This window comes from Hyaena hyaena, unplaced genomic scaffold, assembly GCF_003009895.1.
Source record: "Hyaena hyaena isolate Hyena2069 unplaced genomic scaffold, ASM300989v1 scaffold_820, whole genome shotgun sequence".
Classification (NCBI taxonomy): domain Eukaryota; kingdom Metazoa; phylum Chordata; class Mammalia; order Carnivora; family Hyaenidae; genus Hyaena; species Hyaena hyaena.
The window spans coordinates 663,759-689,710 of record NW_024081454.1 but is presented as its reverse complement, the minus strand read 5'-3'; the positions used below and the strand labels follow the sequence as shown (position 1 = coordinate 689,710).

At 43.0% G+C, this 25,952-nt stretch overlaps 1 protein-coding gene across 1 annotated transcript in view; it reads left to right on the top strand.

The window, feature by feature from the left end:
- ADCY8 (adenylate cyclase 8) overlaps window positions 1-25,952 on the top strand; it is a 217,938-nt gene that overhangs the window by 41,262 nt on the left and 150,724 nt on the right. The window contains exon 2 of the mRNA XM_039219469.1: window positions 3,289-3,438. Coding sequence (XP_039075400.1) covers window positions 3,289-3,438 — 150 coding nt within the window. The remainder of the gene's footprint in view (window positions 1-3,288; window positions 3,439-25,952) is intronic.

The following is a 25,952-nucleotide window of genomic DNA, read 5'->3' as shown; positions in this document are numbered from 1 at the left end:
GTTAAACTATCATCAGATTCCTGGGGAAAATTCTGTGTAGTTAACTTGATTTATTTTTTCTATATATTGATGGATTTGATTTGCTAATATTACATGTAGGTATTTCCCTCCACATTCATGAGTGAGATTTGCCAGTTATTTACCTTTATCTGCAAATCACACTGGTTTTGGTATCTGGTTTTGCCTGTCTTATAAACTGAGGTGAGGGTGTTTGCAATTTTCTTTTCTCTGGAAGAGATTAAGAAATATGTAAATTCTTTCTTCCGTGATTATTTGTAAAAGTACTCCAATAATGGCATCTGGACTCATTGCTTTCCTTGTGAAAAGATTTTTAATTATGGCTTCATTTATTGATATTTTTCCCTCTTTTTTCTTGAGTCAGTTCTGGTAAAGATGTATTTTGAGAGTACATCAATTCCATCTTAGATTTTTTTAGCATTGAACTTCATAACATATTTTTATTACCTATTAATTTCTGCAATGTCTTTGTCCCATTTCCTATCCTTAATATTGCCTATTTGGACCTTGTTTCTTTTTTTAAATTAAGCTTGCAAGAATTCCTACTGATTAGTCTCTTTGTAAAATGAACTTTTGATTTCATTGATCCTCTTTATTGTATATTTGTTTTTTATTTATTTCTGCACCTATTTTATTATTTTTTTTCTTTCCACATACTTTGGATTTATTCTTTTCTGTTTTCTGCTAAGTACTTACACTGAATGGCTAACACAGGGATTTTTAGCCTTTTTAAAAACAAAGCATTAATTACTATACATTCCTCTATGAGGACTACTAAATTTTGTTCAGTAGTATTTTCATTATGCATTAGCTATGCTTATTTTCCATTATCATATATTCCTAGATCCATGAGTTATTTAGAAAAATATTTAATTTCCAAGCACATCATGTTGTCTTAATTATCTTTTTAAATTTTTTGCAAATTGATTTTATTGTAGTTAGTGACTATAGTTATCTGATACTAGTTCTTTGAAATTGATTGAAGCTACCTTGAGGTTTTATCATACAGTCCTATTTATAATTATTCAATATGTACCTAAGTAGATGTACCATCTAGTTGTTGCATATACGGTGTTCCATTTCATGTTTGCTGGTTGCATGAGCTTTTGGAAGCGTCTCTGTCCTTGCTGATTTTTTAAAATTTTAATTAATTAATTATTCATTTATTTATTTTTGAGAGACAGAGAGCTGGGGAGGGGCAGAGGGAGACGGAGAGAGAATCTTAAGCAGGCTCCACACCCGTCACTGAGCCTGACTTGAGGCTCAACCTAGCCACCACGAGATAATGACCTGAGGCAAAATCAAGAGTTGGACTTAACTGTCTGAGCCACTCCGATGCCCCTCTTACTGATTTTTAAAATCCGTTTGATCTTTTAACTGCTTAAACATTATGTGAACAAAAGTCCAGCAGACCAGTGTGATGGTAGATTTGTAAATAATGCCACAGACTGCTGTCATACCTTGCCTTGTGTACTCTGAGCTATGTTGTTAAATGAGTTCAAATTCATAATTTTTATATCTTGCTGGTGAATTAATGCTTTTACCATTATATAGTGACCTTATTTATCCCTCGTAATGTTTTCTTTCTTCAGTTCTCTTTCATTTTATTTACACAGCAAACCCAGCTTTATTTTGCTTTGACCTTCAAGCTTTTTTGTTTCAGTGTATTATTTGGGAAATGTATTTCTTTTTATCCACCCTGAAAATCATTATCAGAACTGGAGAGCAAGTCCCCTGTCTATAACATTTTCCTCTGACTCTTGCCAAGATTATTCTTGGTTTATTGATTTATCTTTAAGTTTAGTGGTTTTTTTCTTCTGTCATCTATATTATGCTGTTAATATCCTCTAGTGACTGTTTCGATTTTAAATTTGTTTTCCACTTCTGGAATTTTCATTTGTGTGTGTGTGGTGTGTGTGTGTGTGTGTGTGTGTGTGTGTGTGTGTGTCTTCTATTTCTCTGCCAAGAGATTCTTTGCATTCATTTCTAGCATATTTACCTTTACATCATTGAGAAAAGTTTTAAGAGCTACTAGAATTTTTGTCTGCTAATTCCAATTGGGGGAGGGGCAGGCCATCAGACTAGATCTCTTTGCAGTTTTTTCTCTTGAGAGTGGGTCATATTTTCACATCTATTCCTATATCACATCATTTTGCATTGTGTTCAGGACACTGATTGATGTGTGTTTAAGATTGTAGAGTCTCTTAGGTTCTTTAGGAAATAAGGCTTTTTGTTCTGTTTCGTTTTGTTTAAGCAAGTGATTAGCTTGATACAAATCAAATGGCAGTATTGGTCTTTTGAAAGGCTATTCAAATCTCAGTTAAATTCTTTTACCATCAGCTTAATTATTTTCTGTCTTTCCTGTGCTTATGTGGGTCAGAGAAGAGTTTATATAAGAATTTAAGGCTCCCCCACACTGGCTCCCTTCTTTTGGGGATTCACCCTCTTTTTCTAGCAGCTCTAGTTGCCTTGAACTCTGTTCTTTGCTTTTTCAGGCCACTGAGGTTTTCTGTTGGAGTTTTGGCTACCATACTCCAAGTAGGGTAGTCACCAGCCATGACTTGTCTCGGGCTAAAGCCATTAAAATCAAGAAATCCACACATGGCTCTTCCTTTCTTCCAAATACTGACTCCCTTCCAGAATCTCCCTGCTGTTCTTCACTGGAGAGTAGTTTGAAAGGGGGAACATGTGAAAATAAGAAGCCTAATTTAAAAGTCCAGCTAGGAGGCTTTGGTGTGTAGGGATAGGATAATAGCCACGGGGATTAAAAGCAGTTAATGAACACGACATCTCTTTTTGAGTTAGAAAAAACAGGACTTGGATTCTACCGAACAGCACCAAGGGAAAATAGATGAGCGCCATTCAACTGATAAATAACCTTTCCTACTTCTTATGAGTCCCTCTCCCTTCTTCCAACCTGCTTCTCCAATCCTCTAAAATGCTAACCACTTCCTCTAGTGAAGAAGACAATGAGGCGGAGTGAGGAAGAGTGACGCCCCCTCCCCAATCTTACCTTAAGTTTCCACTTCAGGTTCAAATCCAGACTTGCAGCAGGAGAAGCTTTAAATTGAATAGAAAGGTCAAGGGCGGCCTCTCCTGGGGGGAGGGAACATTTGCCCCCGAAACGTGAATGAAGGACATGGTCCTGTTAGCCTGATACCAGACATTTAGAGTAGTACCTCGGGAATTTTTCTTTATGTTTTCCTCTCTGTCTCCCAGCAGCTCTTGTTTTAATCATCTGACCGGCCTGTGCTTGCAAATGTGTTATAGGTGGTGGCCCAGGCGGTGCTGTTCATGTGTATGAACACGGCTGGAATCTTCATCAGTTACCTGTCAGACCGGGCCCAGCGCCAAGCATTCTTGGAGACTCGGAGGTGTGTGGAGGCCAGGCTACGCCTGGAGACGGAAAACCAAAGACAGGTACCAGTTGGAAAGGCCCGGTGCGCCACTTCTCCCCCAGCCAGTCCGAGTTACACGGAGCTTTTTTGCTCCCCAAACAAATCCCGACTTCCCGTGTCCTCTTAAAGTCCGTGTCGTGGCTTCCAGAGTCTAAAATAGTTATGTTAGACTTCTAGCTCAAAGCAGGTTTGGTCTTGTTTCCCGCATTCGATTAAACACTGTCTACAAGAAATCCAGCGAGCTATCACAGAGCGCTTTTCTGACCCTTGGACTGACATCCGTGTTTGTCAACAAGGCCGTGGTTCCTAAGAACCGTTAACATTCTCATGAATTGTTTTTTATGTCTTTGATTATTGAGACAGAGAGAAACAGAGCACGAGTGGGGGAGGGGCAGAGAGAGAGGGAGACACAGAATCTGAAACTGGCTCCAGGCTCTGAGCTGTCAGCACAGATCCCGACACGGGGCTCGAACCCACGGACCGCGAGATCATGACCTGAGCCAAAGTCGGACGCCTAACCGACTGAGCCACCCAGGTGCTCCTAACATTCTCATTTTTGATCCTCCTTTCTTGAAACCGTGAGTGGTGATTTCAAGTATTTTCCTGACTTACCAATTCAAATTGTAGGAAGCTTATGGAAGAATCTGGTATATGTGTGGTTCCTAATGCCTCATCCTGATTTTCAGGGGAGATCACTGCCACAGCACATCTCGGGGACATGACGGCAATCCCAGAATGGGGGATACGGTAGGCAAAGCAGGTTGGGTTGAGTTTGGGGCCCTGAGTTTCCAGTTTGAAGAGACTGAAATTCAGTTCCTTGGACATCCTGATTGAGTGGATGTTATAAGGATTTTAAAAAATAACTTTGGCTCTGAATGATATGTTTTCCCAAAATGAAATTTGCTTTCGAAAAATACAGATTTGCCCCATGAAGATTATCCGTAGACTGTTCAAAATCCGTGCATATCTTTGCCTCTGGAAGCAATTTTCAAAGAGAAATAATGGGGAATGTGTGGAAAATTGGGTATAGAATCCACATATAATCTAAGTCTTTTGGCTCGTGGGAATTCTGTGTGCAGTTGATATATTAGTTCTATCATTAGGCTCTCTTTCAAAAATGTCATGTCTATGGGTACACACATGTTATATTAAGTTTTATGCAATAGTTTGAGAAGTTATGAAGAGAGCGGCTACCCAAAAAAGTGCCACATTTTCTTCATCTTAATTTGGTCAGATCATCAGCAACACGTGCATCTTTGAAGTGAGTGGAGGTCTGTGTGATCATAAGTGAGGCAGGTAGGTAGGTACAACGAGCCAAAACTCAAGTCCCCACTGCTGTATGCCATTTCCAGGGGCACGGGGGAAACTACCAAATTTCCAGACCCTATGTGGACTTCACAGGACTCAGAACTATGAAGTTTCTCATTTGATGTCTAGAGCAATTAGGTGACTTCATGATCCATTTATTATACTGGTCCTGAATGTCCTTATAAAGTAATGCACAACAATAACTTGAAATCATCTTGTGCAGTAAACACGAGTATCTTTCCGGGACGATATGTTGTGTTCTTTCGCAAACAGATGACTTGCCCGCCTAGCCCGTCACTCTTTCCATGGGACGCAGGCCAATGCAGAGAAGGCTGCTGTGTTAATAATTTATTCGGCTGTTCTTGATGCCCTGTTGCAACTAGACCTGCCATGGTGGGCGAGTTGTCTGGGAAGCTCGGGCTTTTACGGAATGTTCATGAAGCACAGGAGGCACTGAAGACATCTGGTTTATCATACCCGTATGACTTTCCTTCCTTGTCCCAGCCTTCAGGATAGGTGACTTGGGGTCATTGTGATGTAGGCATCTCACATGGTAGAGGGACCTTCCTTTGTCTTTTATATCCTTTATTTTTTTAAGTTGGTGGAAGGGGGAAGGAAAGAATAGTAGACAGAGGTGGAACCAGTGACCGCCGGAATATAGTAAACAGTCCCTGGGGTTCATACACAGCTGTCTTACCACCTGGGTCAGCCCCTGAAGCCACTGAAGTCTCCATCTTCATTCCTCATCTAAACATGAGGCAATAGCTTCCTTTCCAGCTTCAGGTTCAACTCAAGTGAGACAATGTGTCTAAGTCAATACAAAATTTAAGTCAGCCTCTTTATAAGAAAAGACTGTCTTTCAGTGGAATATCCTTTGTTCTAAATACACAGCAAAATATGCTTTAGGTTTGTTACAGCCCTGAGCTCACAATTATATTAATGTGTTTCCGGTATATTGACCATTCCCTCCCTCCCCCCCCCCACCCCCCGCGGTGGTAATAGCTAAGCTAGCTGACTCTATTTGATTCAGTGATAACATTACTTTCCATTCGGCCTCTGCTTCTGGTCCCCATTGGCCCTGAGAATGTCCTCAGTGGTCGAGAGGCAGGGAAGCCTTTCCAATGAGACTGCTCAGGACTCGATATCTTTGGTGAACGACTTACTATCTTAGTGAGCTCGAGCCAGCTCTGAGCTTCGGTTGCTCTGTCTGTGGCATGGGACTTATAACACTCTTCATGAAGAGGCAGCTTAATGAGAAGTACTGTGTATTGAGTACTGAGCCTTGGAGCTCAGTAAAGAGTTTCTATTAGCATGATCATGCGTGGTGATTCAGAGGAGTCTGCCAGCACAGCTCAGTCCCAGGAGGGCCTCCTGTGAGAACATCTTCTGGATTGGCTTGTCCCCATTGAAACCCCAAGTGAAAGTTACTCATTTGGAGGGAAATCAGGACAGTGGGTTTGCCTAATGTTTATAGCGATCAGAATTCAGCATTACGCTCCATCTTGGGTAAAATAGCCTGTGTCGTTAACAAATCCAACCCCATTTACCTCTTATCAGGACTAATTATAATACACTGTCAAAAATTCTATACCATGCAACCGACCTTGAAAGAGCGCAAGTGACAGCAGATCCTTTTTCCTTGGGAAGTGATCCCAAAGGAGACTAAATTTCTTTCTTTTTTGTACTTACAAATGGAGAATCAAGATGCCTTATTCCACAGAAATGTTCACGTTCTGTGAGATTCTTCAAGAACTCGCTTTGTCTCATGGTAGGATACAAAGAGAATCTTTAAATGACTTAATGTGTTGAACCATGAATTTATTTGTCCATCGAGCATCTATTATGTACCATGAACCTTGCTGAACGTTGGGAACATAATGATGACTAGCAATTGGGTCCTGGTCTTACAGAGTTTACCAGGTCAGGAAAGGTTGGCATTAATGTATGAGCCAAACCTAGAAGCAAGCTGATGGAGGGCTACCTACAAGAGATGATGCCTGAGTTGACCTGTGAGTAGGATTTAGCTTTGCGGAGATGTGGTGAAGAGTGCCATGTAAGGGTCAGTCAACACAAACACCCTGAAAGAAGGGAGAGCACTACTCGTTCAGTCAATTAGAAGCACTCCCATAATGACCTACTCCCGTTACTCACACACTCATCCATCCATTCATCCATTCATGGTGGGGCTACAGAGACAAACAAGTCTCAGTCTGTCCACTGGATTGGGCCTGGAGGATGCGTAGAACTTTCATTATTGGAAGAGGGGCAAGAAAGAATTAGCAAAGATACTGATGACAGGATATATATGATGTGACAAAGGACAGTAACATGGGGACGTAGGTTTTCTCTGACACCCCCTAGCAAAGTCACATACTTTCTTCAATGGCATCCTGCTCCACTCACTTGTCCATTCAATATATATTTAGTGAGTGTTGACTACGTGCTGACATTGCTCAATGTGCTATGCATACCCAAATGAAGAAGATCTACTGCACGTCTTTATGACACCTGCCGTGCTGAACCTTGATCATTGCATGCTTGTTTGGTAGGGTATCTGTGAGCCCCTTAAAACTGACCCATGGCTCATTCCTCCATAGAGCCCAGCTAGCAGTACCTGAAAACCAGCATGGACTATATGGTTATAAAGTGACTGGGATTGTCAACATTTAATCGTGGTTTCTAATAAATTTTCCCAAGAAAACTTGCCAAGCAGCAGCTATGGGATCAGTGGCGCATGAGCCCTGGTGTCTCTTGATCGATGGGTCCCCTGGCATGATGAGATGAGGTCTGGGGAAAGAGGCTATTTCCTTGGATAACCTAAGGTCACATGGGAGCTTCTATGGTCAAGAGCAAACAGGCAGGGGAGATGAGCAAACATTAACACTTCATGCTCAAAATCTCTACAAATGAGATTTTTAACAAAGCTTCTTTAAGATGGCTCGTACCATCTTTCCCTCCCAGAGCAGCTGGCACAATGCCAGGCAGAAACTAGTGAATGGGTCCAAGTGTTGACATGTTTCATTTAGATGATTGGTATCAAGAGGTTGAGCACATATTGATTTTTTTTTCCTTTGGGCAGGCAAGGGCACTGCTGTTTTAAAAAAATAATTTGGGGGCACCTGGGTGGCTCTGTTGGTTAAGCAGCCAACTCGATTTCCACTCAAGTCATGATCTCATGGTTTGTGAGGTTGAGCCCCACATAAGTCTCTGCCCTGACAGGGTGGAACCTATGTAGGATTCTCTCTCTCTCTGCCCTTCCCCCACTCACACACTCTCTCCCCCTCTCTCTCAAATAAATAAATAAACTTTAAAAATAAATAAATAAGGGATGCCTGGTGACTCAGTCGGTTAAGTGTATGCCTTTGGCTCAGGTCACGATCTCACAGTTCGTGGGTTCGAACCCCACATCAGGCTCTGTGCTGACAGCTCAGAGCCTGGAGCCTACTTCAGTTTCTGTGTCTCCCTCTCTCTCTGACCCTCTCCTGCTCACGCTGTCTCTCTTTCTCTTTCTCAGAAGTAAATAAAAACCATTTAAAAAAATAAAAAATAAATAAAACGTTTTGAAACTGCTGTTGATTAGTGATCAGAGCCTACAAAGTTGAGACAGGCCAAGAAGTCTAGCCTCCAGGCAAGAAGAAACACAGAGACAGAGAGGAGAGACCCCAGGGCCAAGTGCTGTGTGCAGAATGAGGCAGAGATTGGAGGGGACAGATAGAAGGCTCCATTCGGAGTTGACATTGGAGAGATCCATAAGCCAAGGAACACCAAGACTGTTTGTTGGTGGGCCCTGGAACCTAGGAGAGGGGCCCGGGGCAGTTTCTCCCTGAGGGCCCCTGGGAGCAACCAACCTGCCCACACCTTGATTCCAGACTCCTGACCTCCAGAACTGGGAGAAAATAAATGGTTACTGTTTTAAGCCACCCGGTGTTGTGATTAAGAAGCCAGGGCAAAATTCCACTGCTCTTAGAATCCCCTCCATTTCTTACCCCTCTCTCCACCCCAAACATTTCCTGGATGGAATTAGCAACAACTAGCCCTTATATAGCACTTACTGGGTGCTAGATGCTGTATTACGAGGCTCTTTTAAAAAAAAAAAATTTTAATGTTTATTATTTTGGAAGAGAGAGAGATTGAGCACGAGCAGGGAGGGCCACAGAATCTCAAGCAGGTTCCAGGCTCTGAGCTGTCAGCACAGAACCTGACACGGGGCTCAGACTCATGACCTGCAAGATCATGACCTGAGCCAAAGTCAGAAGCTTAACCAACTGAGCCACCCAGGCGCCCCAGTGCTCTTTATATATACAGGTGGCCCTTGAACAACACAGGTGGGTTTACCTTTACACAGATTTTTTCCCATAAGTACAGTACAGTTCTGTAAATGCATTTTCCCTTCCTTATGATTTTCTTAATAACATTTTCTTTTCTCTGAGTTCCTTTATTGTAGGAATACAGCATATAATACATATAACATACAAAATACATGCTAATGGACTGTGTTATCCGTAAGGCTTCTAGTCAATGTAGGCTTTGATACTAAGTTAAGTTTTTGGAGGTCAAAAGTTACACATAGATTTTCAGCTGCTGAGGGATTGACGCCCCAACCCTCATGTTGTTAAAAGGTCAACTGTGAGCCGCCTGGGAGGCTCAGTTGGTGAAGCATTTGACTTCGGCTCAGGTTGAGAGAGTTCAAACCTCGCATCAGGCTCTGTGCTGACAGCTTAGAGCCTGCAGCCTGTTTTGGATTCTGCATCTCCCTCTCTCTCTGCCCCTTCCCCGTTCTCTCTCTCTTTCAAAAATAAATATATATTATTAAAAAATTTTCAAAAGGTCAACTGTATTATTTTACTTAGTTATCAGTGCAACCCTCTGAGGTGGGTGGTATTTTGACCTCCATTTTATAGATGAGGAAAGTCATAGACAGAGAAGTTAGTAATAGGTAGTATGTTCCAGAGCTGGTATTTTGACCTCGACAGGCATGCTCCAGAGCCCATATACCAACTATTGTGCTTTGTGAATTAATAAAATCTCATCAACCTGCCGCGCAGCTCACAAACCTCAACGCACACTGCCTCCTTGGTCAGGACAGCCCTGGCCCTCTCTTCCTCACGGGAGACTTTCAGTGTGGAATGACAGGACACCCAACTCGCATTGGTCTTGGCAATCAAAAGCATAATGCCACCTCCTTACTGAATATCTTGGACCAGTGTGCATTCACCACAGCAGGACTGGGACATGACCTATGAGAACACGTGGACAGATGCGGGACATCAGATGAGTTTTCTTAATGTAGGGAAAAAATAGAGTGAAGCTGCTCAGGCAGAAGACACAGCAGCCTGAGAAGCCACCAGCTTCTAGTGAAAACTCCATGAAGACTCTTGCTGTCAATTGGGAGAGCCTGGCCGGGCCAAGGAGAGTGTAGGGTTTCTGGAAAGTCCCCTTTGTTTTCTCACAGCAAAAGCATCCTGGGCCCTCCCAACTATTCTAAAGGCCCCAGCTTTAGGCTTACCTACCCGCCGTGTGCACCAAACTGATCGTGACCTCAGAAGGTCATTTTCCAAGGTGTGTAGTCTTTCTCAGGTCCAGCTTAACTTGCCTGAGTTCCATTCTCTACAGGCTGCAGGCACAGATTGATCCAGGGGCCCTCCAGTACATTTGGTTGATTTCTTTATTATTTAAGACTCCACTAAGTCCTTAAAATCCAGATAAACTTCCATATTAATTGACTCTTTTCTCAGAGCCCCCTTTAAAGCTTGTCCTAATAGTAAGAAGTATGGTATCATTATTCAATCAGTTAGTGCATTAGGGAATGTAGACCAAGTGCTGAGTTAGGTGCCAGGAATTAAACAAGAGGAAATTTTTTTTAGATAGAATTTCTCATCATTAACTAGCGTTTGGTAAGCTCCGTACTTTCCAAATTATCTTATAGTTACATGAGGCTTCTATCTTTTCACTAGAATTCAAGTTTCTTGCTCAATGGAGGACTCAGGTTTTCCCTCTTAAGATCTAGCCTGGTTTTAAACACATAGTAGTGGTATATCAAATAAATAAAACAATGACTAAATGAAGAGGCATTTCCTGTGAAGCCCTTCCCCCAAATTTGAGTATCACTGAAAAATATGGAGGAATAATTTCCCTTTCTTTCTCAATCAGTTGGATGATAAATTCTGCAGAGGATTTCATTTACAATTGAGTGTTTCCTGTTCAGCTCTCTTCTCCATCAGCTCCTCTTCCCCTTTCCTCACTGTCCAAGAGTCTGTGGTTTAACTTGGTGGAAACCACCTCTTTTGTCTGTTAATCGCAGGAATACAAATACTTCATCTTATACCTCTTAACTCTCCAAAAGCGCAAAACATTTCATTCCTCATATCTATTCTCCTGATATCTCTTTGAAACACACAGAAGACAGGTGGAGCCCTGGGCCAGCCTTTATCATAATGCCATTAATATTGTATTGCCGTTGCCTTCAGTCTCTCAGTCAAGTACACTCAAGCACAGGGACGGCAGATGTGAAGTTCATCCCCTGACTTGCTCAGCACAAACCACAGTGCCTGCCATTAACTCCTTCCTTACATACACATACCGCATTGCATGTGCATATGAGTAGCGGATGATATTCCACAGCAGATTATACAAAGAGGTGGAAAAGCTTGTGATGTGAGAGGCAGCCCCATGTGGTCCATGGCACCCAAGGAAAGGATGAACCCTAAATTAGGTTCCATAGCACAGAGTCTGGTGTGTCGAACTCACTCACTCATGGACCAAGACACCTGGGTTTGCATTCAGATGCTTTTGCCCTTGGGACAACTATCTGACCTTGCTAAGCCTCAGTTTCCACATTTGTGAAATAGCAGTAAGAAATGTACCTATCTTGCGAGTTGCTGTGAGGAAGGATGAAATGAGACGAAACATGTACAGAGTTTGACACATAGTTAAGTGCCGAGTAAGATCTCTTGTTGGCGGTGGGGTCATCATTGTAATTGTTACTCTTCCTTTTAAAATTTTTTTTATGTTTATTCTTGAGAGAGACAAAGTGTGAGTGGGGGAGGGGCAGAGAGAGAGGGAGACACAGAATCTGAAACAGGCTCCAGGTTCTGAGCTGTCAGCACAGAGCCCCAAGTGGGGCTCGAACCCACGAACAGGGAAATAATGACCTAAGCTGAAATCAAACATGTAATAGACTGAGCCCCCCAGGCATTCCATAATTGTTACTCTTTCTAAAACATTTTGTTTTAATCATAAAGTACTACCTTGTATAGAAGACAAAATCTTCAGACTACCAGAGGCTGAATTGATTTAAAATTTTTTTCATTTTATTTATTTTTGGAGAAAGAGAGAGAGAGAATCTCAAGCTTCACACTCAGCGCAGACCCTGATGCAGGGCTCTATCCCACTGAGCCGAAACCAAAAGTCAGACACTTAACCGACTGAGCCACCCTGGTGCCCTGAGGCTGAATTGATTTTAAATAAGTAGAGAGAGAACCAGACTGAGATGTTTGCAGTATGAAAAGATGGGGAAATCAGAGGCAATTGAATTCCACCTTCTGTTTAAGGAGTATCTTGTGTTTGCCCAGAGTTAGAGGGAACGTTACATGTATTTTCCAGGTAAACTCTACTGATTATGATACTTCCTGTTTTTTCAAATATAAATGAGAAGTGTTTAATCATTCTCTTCACGAGCAGAAAATTGACATCAGCTCATCATTGAACACCGGAATGAAAAGTGACAATTCAGATCAACAGCCAGTTGGTTTTATAGGCTTGGAGGAGGGGGTCACGGGGACCACAGGCCCACACCTGACCTGAACAGTTTCTCCAGACTGTTCATGCAGGTAGCAGCTGAAGAGCCACCCGCCATCTTGTCTCTGCCATGCCTTCTGGCCTCTGACTCAGTTTCTTTTTTGGAGCGGCATTGACAGCCCTGCTGTTTTAGATGTAGCAGAAGTGAGATTTGCAGCTTGCTGTCCTTTATTAATACAGAGGTTGGCCTCAAGCCAGTTACTTTTCTGAGCCGCAGTTTCTTCACCTGTAAAATTGTTTTAATAATTCCTACCTCGTAGGATTCTTGTGCCCATTAAATGAGCTAGTAAACAGGAAGGTAATCTTTTAACTGTAACCACACTTCAGATGTAAGTGATTATTTAAAATTTTTTAAATGTTATATTGGAGGCAGATAGATAATCTCCTGATAATGGTGCCTGGAAGGAGCTCCTTCTTTAAGTTTTAATCAATCTTTTAACCTCCAATCACCATTGACATATGATGTTCTTTTTTTTTTAACATTTATTTATTTTGAGAGACAGAGACCCAGCACAAGTGGGTGAGGGATGGAGAGAGGGAGACACATAGAATCCAAAGCAGGCTCCAGGTTCTGAGCACAGAGCCTGGTGCAGGGCTTGAACCCATGAACCGTGAGATTGGACATAGGATGTTCTTGAATAATTGTGAAAAGTTCTGCTTGATATCAGGTAAAACATAGTCAATACTTTAACAAATTTTCATGAATGAGTGTTATAAAACTTGTAAATTACTAATTAAATAGACCCCAGAATCATAACCATTGAATAAGAAACTAAGAATTCCCGGTGTTGCATTCTTATCGTTTGGGCTTGGGCACAAACATATCCTTAATTACGATGCCTTCCCCAAGTGACCCTGACCTCCTCCATGCTCCCTGCACACAGGTAAGTTCTATCACGCCACCCAGTTTTCTCGGTAGAAGTTAAAACTACCTGAAATTACACTGTGAATACCTATGCTTACTTGCTTCGCAGATACTATGTAATTTGGTCAAAGCAGGGATCTGATTAGTCTTTTCATCATGTCTCCCAGACTTTGAAACAGATTTATTGAATGAATGAATGAATGAATGATTTCTGGGGAAAAAGAAAAGAACTCACCGTGTTGGGAGGAGTGTTCAAATAGCCCAGGAAGCATGGATTATGACAGTTATATAAATAGGTATCTGTACGAACAGCTGCCCATTAAGACTTGAACTAGGCAGTAATTTGTTTTATCTGTCCATGTGCATCCTCCAGCATTTACAATAATAGAAGTTGACCAACTCAGAATGAAAGATAGTTTGCTCGCTATAGTGAAGCTAATGAAAATTAAGCTTCAGGACCTTTCACTTAAAAGGTCCTTCCGAGGCCCTCCAAAGGGTCATGGTGTGTGTCTACTTACTCTTTGTAATCTTTTTCTTAAAGTGGATCCTTCCAGGGGCACCTGGGTGGCTCAGTCGGTTAAGCACCCGACTTTGGCTCAGGTCATGATCTCACGGTTCGTGAGTTCAAGCCCCGCATCAGAGCCTGGAGCCTGCTTGGGATTCTGTGTCTCCCTCTCTGTCTGCCCCTCCCCTGCTCCCACCGTGTCTATCTCTCTCAAAAATAAGCATAAAATAAAATAAAATAAAAATAAGATCCCTCTGAAGTATCGAAGTCTGACGACCCACGAACCTGGATCAGACCACTGCCCTTGCCCCCTTGGAATGGATTGAATGTTCTCTTTCTCCACTCGACTTTCAGGACCTAAGCCTTCCCCTTGTAAACACCCAAGTGGTTACTGTCCTCAGACACGGAAACCAATTTGAAAATGTACATGTTCTGCTGAGTCTGTTCAAATATTTATGGGTGGCGGGGAACCTAATAACGTGGAGGTCTTTTCTACACCAAGATTTGCAGTTGTCCAAAACATGTGTGCCCTTTTGGTGTATTGAAGCAATAGTTGGTAGCCTTTATAACATAGCTTCTCATCGCCAACGATAGCATGTTGTTACAGCACGTTTTGAAGTTACCATGGTAGGACAGGTATTGATCAGAATGGAGGAGAATAAATAGCTGAGAGCCCACCAAAGGCAAGTCTATCCATGACTTCTGATTTTTCCCTTTGTTAGACTTTCAATGGGAAATTTCTTTCTGAGAAAATCCTGACTGTGCTTATAAGCAACTTAATTGCTGCCTGGACGGTAGAGTCAGATGGACCCGGGTTTGAATCCCAGCTTTGCACCTCAGTAGCTGTGAAAACTTGGGCGAAGAATGTCACCTGCTGTGCCTCAGTTTCCTTATCTGTGACATTGGAATACTCCGACATACCTCACTGACTGCTGTGAGATTTGTTTGGAATAAATGTTTGTGGGGTGCCTGAAGAACAAGCCCCACAGATCCTTTCTTCTCAGTTCCCAGACCATGGCTGCTGTCCCCAGAGTGAGGGCTTCTGGTTTCAGTGACTGAGTTTATTGAATCAAGCCATCGGGATGTCCCTGTATCTTGGATTCCCCACAGGCTGTGTGTTTGGGGCTGGAGTCTGATTCAGCCCCCAGGAACACACTCCAAGCCTGGCATGTGCCAGGCCTGATTACCGTTTATCAAAGGAAATTGAATTGAATAGCTCGATAGAGCCAAATATGCATGCTTTTTTGGTGTGTAACAGAACAGTAGATGGATGTGTGGTGTGACATTTGCAAACGTGTGGTCAGGAGGATTCCCAGGGCATACGGAATTTCTCCTGGCCCGATGACTCTTAGAAAGGATTTTTTGAGTATTGATGAGGTTATAAAACACCTTCCTGTTCCCCTGTCCCCTGCTGCAATTAAACCAGAGGACTTTTCTTGTCCGTTGGCCTTGTAGGAGGGTTAAATCCTCTCTTGGGACCCCAGTGCTCCTTGTGGAGACGTTGTGGGCCAGCCTCGTAGTCACAGTGTTAGCTGTGCCGCTGCCACGGCTGGTAGCTCCAGAGCCCGCCACCTCCTGGGTCTTCCCTGGCAAAATGCGGACAGTGGCCGCCTTCTGGACCACCACAAATCTTGTGACTGGACACTAGAAGCCTGCCATTTAAACCTCCAGGATCTTCATGACCAGGATGGGCAGCAGCAAAAAGCAGAAGTAGCTGAAAAATAGCCTCTCGCTCCCCCCCACATTCTAGATCTTGCAGGAATGCGTCTAATTTGCAAAATCCAAATTGTGCCAGAGCTGCAGGATTTAGGGAGATGCAGGAATTAACTCTCCAGCCTCTTTAATTCAGAAAGGAATTTCCGGGGCTTTTCCACGCTCGGATGGCAACTCGCAGTATGAAGCTCATTTTATTTGCTGATCTCATACCTGCAAAGGCATAGGTGTAAACCAGAGAAAGTATCCACGAAACCACACTTCCCGGCTGTGTCTGATCCACTTGATTTCAGGCCCATGATTGTGTCACAAACTCCAGTTTAGAAAATGCTGCCTTGGGGGCGCCTGGGCGGCTCTGTCGGTTAGGCATTCAGCTCTTGGTTTTGGCTCAGGTCATGATCTCATGGTTCATGAGATAGAGCCCCACATCAGGCTCTGCACTGGCAGTTCGGAGCCTGCTTGGGATCCTCTCTCTCCTTCTCTCTCTGCCCTTCCCCTGCTCGCTCACTCTCTCTCTCTCTCAAAATAAATAAATAAACTTAAAAAAATGCTGCACTCCAGGTTGTGGGTAAAGGCCACCATGCCCACAATGCTCCTCTTATGCCCATCCCAGTGGACTCTCTAGTCCTTCTGGCTGGAGACTTTGGCTTGTAATTCTGATGCCTTGGGATCCAGGAGCCTGTGGGGCAGCGTCCTGAGAGCAAGGTGTCCATCCCTCCTCCATGATGACTATAAAGCACAGGAAGAAGGGCAAGTAGAGAGCCCAACAAAGGACAATGAAGCAGAAAAATGAATGGTACTTTGGTGGACATGGTGCTACCTTCATCTACAGACAGAGGGGCAGCTTTGGAAGCACACAGTGTACACACATTGTCAAGAGTATTCAAAATAGCCCTGGATTTTGTGCCTTACTTACCAAAAGTTTTAGCCTGGGTCTTCCACTCATGATTTCTTGGGTAAATGTTTTCACTTCTGAGCCAATATACTCATCTATAAAATGGGATAATAAGACCCACTTTGTAGTATGGCCTTGGACAATATATAGTATCTCTCTTATTTTTCTTGGCTGTAAGATAAGCTTGGCTCCATTGGCTAGCTGTAAGGACTAAATAAAATAAATTGTGTGATAATTGTCACACACAGATGCTCAGATGTCCATCCCTTTCCTAGTCATTTATCCTATAATCAACCACCTTGTCTTTTCACATCTGTGAACTTAGAGTATTAGTTACCTTTTGTTTTATAATGACCCCAAGACGCAGTGGCTTAAAATAATCACCATTATTTAGCTGACAATTCTCTGGGTTGGCTGGGAGTTCTTTTGGGCTCTGGTGAGTGTCTCCAGTTACCGGGTGGAACTGATGTCTGCTGGGTGATCTTTGGTAGCCTCCCGCACACATTCGGCAGTTGGGCAAACCAGAGACCATCTAATTCTCTACCACATGGTCTCTTACCCTCCCAGGAGGGGCTCGGGTGCATTCATGTGGTGGTCTTGGGGGTCCAAGCACTGCAAGAGGGAATAGAAGTCCCATGAACAAGCACATTTCACACCTTTGCTTGTGCCATATATGCTGTTGTCCCATTGGTCAAAGCAAGTAACTTAACCAAGCCAAGAATCAACACAGGAGGGTACCACCCAGGGGGAATTATTATGCACATATTTACATACAGTCTACCGCATTTAGTTAGTTAGGGCTGTCCATGATTCCCCTTCGCCAAAGCTCTGCAGAACACTGGACAGAAACCACATCCCTCATTTTTCTCCCCACCTACAGATTTACAGCACACAGGGAAATGTTTATTGTAGACAGTTGCAGCTTATCAAAAAAGGCACGTGTTGAAAGTGGATGTTCTAATGTTATATTATTTATATTACATATCTCTAGTATGAGACGTTTGTAGTAAGACCTCCTTTTCTGGTCTGTTTTGGAAGGTTCAAGTGTAGAAGGGAAGGAATGCGGGGAAGGAAAGGAGAGAGAGAGAGAGAGGTGGTGAGGCTCGGTTGAATCCCCACCATACATCAGAGTCCCTAGTGTCACTCCATGAGGCCCTTGCGGTACCATGGAGAGCTCCTTCTCATTTCCATTTTCCAGATGAAGGGACACTCCAGCAAGATCACTCAGTGAGAAAACGAACTCAGACCTAGCTTCTGTTACATCAGAACAAAATCTCTTCCTTCTCTCAGGTAGCATGAAGACCAGGCTGGTGGATATGGAGCTCCTTCCTGTGATTTCCTAAATGCCCACCAGAGAAAACATTTTTCATTTTCAATGAACAGAACATGTTCACCTCTGACTACAGAACAGGTTTACAAGTATGAATGGATCCCTAAGAGAATATCAGAGTATTTTGGTTCCATTGATATATTTAAGAAATGTCATTTTTAAGGCTCAGGAAGCCATTCCAAAACAGACATCTTGGGTTTTTTAAATTTTAGTTTTAGGTTGCCTTATTTCTGCTTTCATTGTTACAAATTTGCTAGTTGTTGTGTCCCGACAAGGCCAAATGAATCAAAGTCCAAGTTGTCTGTGTGTGTGTGTGTGTGTTGTGTTGCAAATTGATCCCAGCCTTGTTGACAAAAGGAACATAAAGTTTAGCAAAACACATGATGCAAAACCATAAGACCTATATACCATATGAATGTAGGTATACCAGATACCATATACCATGGAAAAGCCATATTGACCTATATACACTGGGATTTCTGTTCTCCCAAAATGTTGAAGATCAGAATGTTCTAGGCAGTTGAACATGCTGGTTAATACACAGTTACAGTGCAGATCAGCTGTTCTCAAATGAAGGCACTGATGGCTATTGGCTTTTTGACAGTCTCTCGCTATAGACTGTGTTCTTAATCGTTCTAAACTCACCTATCTAGTTCCCTCTTGCCTTCCTGCGATCAGTCACTATTCCTCAGCCTGTGTATCTCTGAAAGATCCAATGTGAGTCATTCATGAAGTAAGTCAGCTGACATTTACTAAGTGCCTGCTGTGTCACAGACACTATGTGTGTGTGTCTGTTGTGTTGTAAATTGACACTGCTGAAGGTGCCCCGGATACCACTGAGATCCTTGCTCTTATGGACTTAGGGGGAGAGGAGAAGAAATACGCAGTGAGCAAATGAACAAAGGCATAACCATGAAATTACTCATTGTGAGCAATGCCATGATGATAGATGAGGTAACAAGGAGATTCTGGAGCACTACTCCAGATTGGGGCTTTGAACTGAGGCCCATGGGAAAAGGCAAATGAAACAAGGATCTGGGGGAAGAACATTCCAGGCAGAAGGAATACCTAGCACACAGGCCATAAGATGGGAACAAGCTTGACATGTTCAAAGAGAAGAAAGGTTCATATACCTGGAAGATGGTGTTTATTGAGATGAACTATGGGAAACTGGGCCAGGCCACATGTCTGATCAAGTAAATTTGGATTACTATTGATCATTCAAGTGGATGTATCAAGTTTGGGCACTTGGACATAGAGCTTAGAGTCCAGCAGACAGGTTAAGATTTAACTACAGTCTTTGGAGTGGGTCAGCACATGTACGGTGTAGAAAGCCACTTCTCTAGAAGAGTTGATCCAGGAGGGGGGTGCAAACAAGAAAACGGGAAGTAATTTGGTGCTGAGCTCTGGAGTTGCCCAGTGTTTAAAGGGGTGGATAAAGGAGAAACAATCAGCGAAGATGTTAAAAAGTTAAAAAAAATAAAAATAATATGAAAGCAGCCCAACAACAACAACAAATCAGAAAAGCAAGGTGCACGGACCGGATCTAGAAAATGTTCCAAGGAGGAGTAGTGGATGACTCCCTTCAGTGGCTGCCAGAAGGTCACAGGAGATCACAAGTGACCCATTCTTCTGGATGTAGAGTGAGGGAAGCCATACACAAAGGAGAACATGTGATTCCGTTATATGAAGCTCAAGACAGGAAGAGCTAAGCTCTGGAGCTGGGAGTTTTGACCTTCCAACAGCTCAAAACATCTCATCTTTCACGTCTGTTATCCTGGCATCTCTCTGGAACAGGAGAGAGCCAGGTGGTGCCCTGTGCTGATGTTTATTATACTGCTGTTAATATTTTATTGCAGCAGTGTTAAGCCTCTCAGCCAACTAGACTGCGAGCATGGGGGAGGCAGAAGTGAAGATTATCCCCTGCTTTGCCCAGTGAAAGTCCCAGCAAAAGGCCCACTACTCACTCATCCGCTAGTACGTGCTTGCTAAATAACAGTTCACCAGATGCATGAGTGAGTAGTGTGTGATATTCCGCAATAGAGTATACAAAGACGTGACATGTGAGGCAGTCCTGGTGATCCTCTCTCCCCAAGGAAAGGAGGAACCTAAATCAGGCCACGTAGCACAGAGCCTGGTGTGGAGAACTCACTCACTACAGGGACCCAGACACCCGGGCTTGCATGCAGGTGCTGCCATTTTGTGCCTTTGACACAGCTCTCTAATCTCTCTGTGCCTCAGTTTCCACATCTGTAAAGCAAGGATAATAAAAGTATCTTTCTCATGACTTGTTGTGAGGACAAAATGAGATGATTCACGTACAGAGTTTGACACATTGGGCCGACCAGCAGGTAGCAGTGGTGGTTGACAAAATCTTATTTTGACAATACGATTGCCTTCTTCCTTAGGCATTTTCTTTATTGAATAATGTGTCCCCTCCTCCTTGAAAGACTAGTGGCTGGTTGGGGGACACACAGGGCTTTGGGAGTGCTGTCTTGTTCTGCTTCTAGGTTTGGGGTCTGTTCAGAAGAGCATGTTTAATCTGTGGAAATACATCTAGGATACGCACATGTTCCTTTATGTAAATTACACTTCAATTACCAATAAGAAAAAGATCCTTCAGTGGCTCTCCTTAGCCTTCAAGATGAAGTTATTGTTTCTTAGCTTAGCACACAAGTGCCTTTCAGATCTGGCCCTTACCTTCTCTGCATTCAACTACTTATGGCACTATGAATACATCATCTGTTACATCATCATGGCTTCACTCAGACAATTTCTTCTACTCAAAACCAAAACTCAGCTCAAGTACCACTTCTTCCAGGAAGACTTCCCTGACTGGGTCAAGATGTCCTTAATTGGACTCAGACTGTCCCTCACCTCCCATCCATCACTGCACTTACCATCTTAATATCTTTCTGTACTTGTCTGAAATTCAGTGAAGGAGCCACAGTTTCTTCATTAAATTGTGTCATTTTGAGAAAGATCTTTAGAAATAATTGATGAATGATTACTTAAATAAATAGATGAATAATATTAAAAGGAATCTCCTTTTCAGATTCATGACCATAGAGAGATGGAAATGAAAAAAGAGCTGGAAATTTTTTAAGTTACTTATTTATTTTGAGAGAGAAAGAGCATGCTTGCATGCAAGTTGGAGAGGGGAAGAGAGAAAGGGAGAGAGAGAATCCCAAGCAGGCTTCACACTGTCAGCCCAGAGCCCCACTCGAGGCTTGATCTCACAGACTGTGAGACCATGACCTGAGCTAAAATCAAGAGTCCATTGCTTAACCAACTGAGCCACCCAGGTGCCCCTGGAAATTCTTTAGTACAGATTACACAGGCTTCTCTGAGGATGTACATTGATGTCCTGGCCAGTCTTGATTTATCCACACTTAAGTCTCTTGTAAGAGGTGCCCTCTAGCTGAGAGCAAGTCTTTAACTTCTAAACAATCAAAACAGGAGTTTCGAATGCAAAGGATGTATCTTAACTCTGTAACCAGTAGTTTATTACTAACATGGAATGATTAACATGACAATAGCCACCTGTTAGCACAGAAACAAGCAAGAGATATTTAGTAAGCATTTATTAGGTTCCTGCTGTATACCATAGTATACACTATCCAGGTAGAATTCAGACTTACAGATTCAGTGACTCTGGAAAGAAAAACTGAGGTCCGAGAAGTGGCTTTCGTTGAGCCCCTCTCTGGATCAGGTATTATGTAAATTATCTCAATTCATTCAATACCCACCAGGGTGGGTGTTATCAACCCAATATCAAGAGATGGGGCCGTGTAATCACACTATTACTAAAAGATGATGAGTAGTACAGAGGACCTCCCATGTCTAAAATATAGGTTCTCCCATCCCCTAGATGCCAGTTCTTAAGCAGAGCAGTGGGAGCTGGTAAGTAGGGGTGTTGAATGTTTGTTGGGGGTAGGGGTATCAGCGGATGCTGAAGGAAGAGGCAGAGAGCTCTGAGCCTGGTCTTTCTCAGGTCCAAGAAAGATGCATTTGTTCATGACTCTTTCCTTACCACTCTCTGTCTTGCCAAACCCCACGTGAGAAGTTTTAAAACCCAGAAGCAGCTCTCTGTCAATCAATTTCCTTTTGATGCATGCTGTGTGAGAGACAGCCTAGTGCTGATCTGGGGTTGTTGAGATTTTGAGTGATTTTGTGCTAGGGAGCTTGTCTGCGTTATCCCTTGAGCCGAGGCAGTGGGTAAGCTGCCTTTGTTAACACTACATGTTGTTTCCACTGCAGTGTACAGAGACTTTGTAATTCTGCATCCTTTGTGCTGTTCAGTACATCTATCAGCATTTCTGGGCGCCACTGAAATGACCACAGTTAAATAAAGAAGATGGAACACTTTCGGGTTCCTAGGTCACTGTATGAGCAAGGATATCTATCTATCTATCTATCTATCTATCTATGATCTATCTATCTATCTATCTATCTATCTATCTATGTATCTATGTATGCATGTATCTATCTATATCTATCTATATTTTTATCTATTTGTCTATATATATACATATTAGATATATGTACTTTAACATATAATTTATATATATTTATATCTTTGCATATATACGTATATATATGTGTGTATACACACACAGACACACACACACACACACCATTTTTTTTCTATTTCATCCCTTGTGCAATTTCAAACATTTTTTGGGAAATTTTTCAGCCTATATACAATAACAGTATTGTATTTTATTGTATTGTTTTGTCCCTTTATTTCTCCCTCTCTCTCCCCTGCACTGGCCCACATTCAGATCTCTTTCCTTTGCTGGAGACTTAGCAGCAACTATATCACCTATTTTCTGTCTGTCCCCTTTAGGCTTGCAATCCATTCTCTACAGTCCCACAAATAATGATATTACTTCCTTTTGCCTCTCCCACTTAAAAAATCGTGGCTCCCTATTCCCCTATGACCTAAAGACCAAATTTCTTGCCGTTGGGTGGAAGAGCCATGCCAGACTGTTCCTAGTAGAATTCTCAAGTCTTTATTCTGATTAGTCCTTCACAAGGGACCTTTAACCATGGTGACCTCACCCTCAAACTTGTCATCAGCTGTCCATCCCGTGTCTTTGCTCATTGCCTGAATAGTCTTCTCTAACTCCACCTGGCAAACTCTTAATTTTTTTTAAGTTTTAATTATTTATTTTTAGAGAAAGAGAGTGTGAACAGAGGAGAGGCAGAGACAGAGAGGGAAAGAAGGAGAATCCCAAGCAGGCTGTCCACTCTCAGCACGCAGCGCATTGAGGGGCTCCAACTCACCAACTGTGAGACCACGACCTGAGCAGAAATCAAGAGACTGACGTTTAACCGACTGAGCCACCCAGGCGCCCCTCCTATTTTTTTTTTAAGACGTGATGACATCCTGCTGAAATATCTTACCCTCTGTGAAGCAGGCAGAGCAAAGTTCAATGCCTGCCTTTACACCTAAGAATATTCAGATTCAGAGACATCAAGGAGCTTGCCCAAGATCACACAGTGAGTAGGTGCATGCCAGAAAGAGACTCAAAATCACGTCTTCCAATTGTGGATTTCCAACCTATATATCAATGTCTTTTTATTGAAAATAGCCCAGTACTTACTGTTTCCTGTGTCGGAGAAAAGTGGCACACCTTATGTAAAAGAACCTTTTAGTGTTCTCTGAAAAGACTGAAATCCTCAAGCCCTAAGAAATGCTTAAAAGAAAGATTTTTCAAGAGGGGCTGCTTAGTGGCAGATTCGACCCTTAATGTCTTCTGCATACAGCAAATGTGTTCTTTATTCCTCAACATTTGATGAAATTCCCTTCAGGAGAGCTCAGCATCGTGCCCGACTATCATATTGCCTTTGGTGTATCATTTTATTACCAGATCCAAAAGTGCCTTCCTTTCTATGCGGTAATGTTAGCGTTGTAGGGGCAGCAGAGGAGGTCCTCAGCTGTCAGTTACCATGCATGTGCTAAACGTTGGGAGGGGTTGAAACTGATGGCGAGGGCATGTGCTGCCCTAACATGGGTCATTTCACCTTCAAAGCACTAATAATTATGGGGATGGGGTGACTATATGCCATCTCTACTAAGCAGATGCCTGGGGAGTAGAGGAGAGTATTTTGTCACTGACATTCTTTCAAACTGAAACATGAATGGTAAATGGTGATCACAATAAAAAAACAAAGCAATTGGGAGTATTTTGCTATTGTTTTAAATTCCCTGCAGACTAGAGACTGCTCCCCACTTCTTCCCCCCACTCCCGTGGTACGTGCTGCTGTCAAGCATGTTGATCAGATGTGTCTCACGGGGTCCCAAGGATCACCCCATAAGGGAGCTGCAGTTATCATTTTGCACTTGAGGAGAATAGGCTTGGAGAGGTTAAGTCACCTGCCTAGGGACACACAGCTAAGTTACAGGATCTGAACCGAGGTCTGTGAAGGCAGGGCTTTGCTTGGCCTTGTGCACTGCAGTCTCCCGGCATATAGTAGGCATTCAGCCATGCTTAAGCAAATCAAAGAATAAGGAAAGAGCTTTGCCTGGAAACTACTAAATGAAGGGAACTGGGAAAATCTTAACTCCTTGAAAAGATAAAAAGAAAGAAAACTTCCCTGAAACCTGAATTTTGTTAACCTATTCTTTACATTGTGTTCCCCATCGTGGACTCCACACTAGAGAATAACGCAGGCTATTGCCCATGAGTTGGCCTCTGGAATGAATTAAAACACACCTGATGACTACTGCTGTTTAATAAGCACCTACTGTATGCCAGGGTCTGTAAAAGGGCCTATAGTGTAAACAGCAATCCTGGGAGACAGGCAGTACTACTCCCATTTTGTAGATGAAGAAACTGAGGCACAAAGGGGTCAGAGAGGTTACTATGGTTGCAAGGTGAGCCAGCTGCCGAACTTAACTCAAGCTTGCCTGACTCCAAATCTTTAGTGTTTGTATTTCTGGGCAGAACCAAAGGATCCTGGGGGGTCTTAGACCACCACCAGGAAGACACTGATGGTTTCCAGACTTTTCAGTCTCCTTGCTGAATCAGCCTGAAGTGTGTATATGGAACATGCCTTCAAAGTCAGTTCAACAACAGCTTCTGCATGGCTGTGCTCACACCGACCTTTCAGAAAGAGTAGCCGTGCGGGGCGCCTGCAGGGCTCAGTCAGTTAAGCGTCCGACTTCTGCTCAGGACATGATCTCATGGTCCTTGGGTTTGAGGCCCACATCAGGCTCTGTTCTGACAGCTCAGAGCCTGGAGCCTGCCTCAGATTCTGTGTCTCCCTCTCTCTCTGACCCTTCCCCACTCATGCTGTGTTTCTCTCTGTCTCAATAATAAATAAAAACATAAAAAAGCATTAAAAAAGAGAAATAGTAGCCTTGCTACGCAAACATTCTATAAAATCCCTTTAAGATACAAACTCAAATGCTAGAGTCGAGCTTTTGGGTAATAGAAGTGTAAGACATTTTAATTTTTACAAGTGTGGCTGAAGCTTTTCACTATAGTACGATTGCCTTTTTAGATTCTATTCATTCTCCCCATATTTCCTGTGTGATGTTCCTACTCATAAAGCTCTAAGTTTTTGCACCAGTGCACAATTAGAGTTCTGAAACAATGCTTGAAATAGAGCACGCCTGCTGGTGAATTTCATCAACACGTGGGCTGCGGCTATACTGTGCTTGCTAGACACTCTCTGATTCTTTTACAAATACCAACTCACTTAATTCTACAGCCCTGGCATACAGATGCTGTTATCACCAGCTCCGATTTACAGATGGGGAAACTGTGGTGCAGAAACGCCAAATACCAGATCCTAAGTCGCAGAGTTAGGAAGGGGCAGAGCTAGGGTTGGAAGCCAGAGCCCTACCGCCAGGGCCATGCCCATGACTGCCACACTGCACTGACTTTCCTCTTACTTCACCATCTCTCCGTGCTCCCCATTCTGCACCCCTGTGGTCAAAGTGGGCCCCCTTTCACAGGCAGGTGTTTTTCTTTGGCTCATCCTTTCCTTCCACATATATGCGCTGGCTACTGGTGTGTGCACATGTGCTCTCTGCCATGTGCCCTGGTTTGCTGGGACTTACTTTCTCCCCTCTGCACCCAGCCCGCCCCTTTCTCAATAGCCACTTTCGT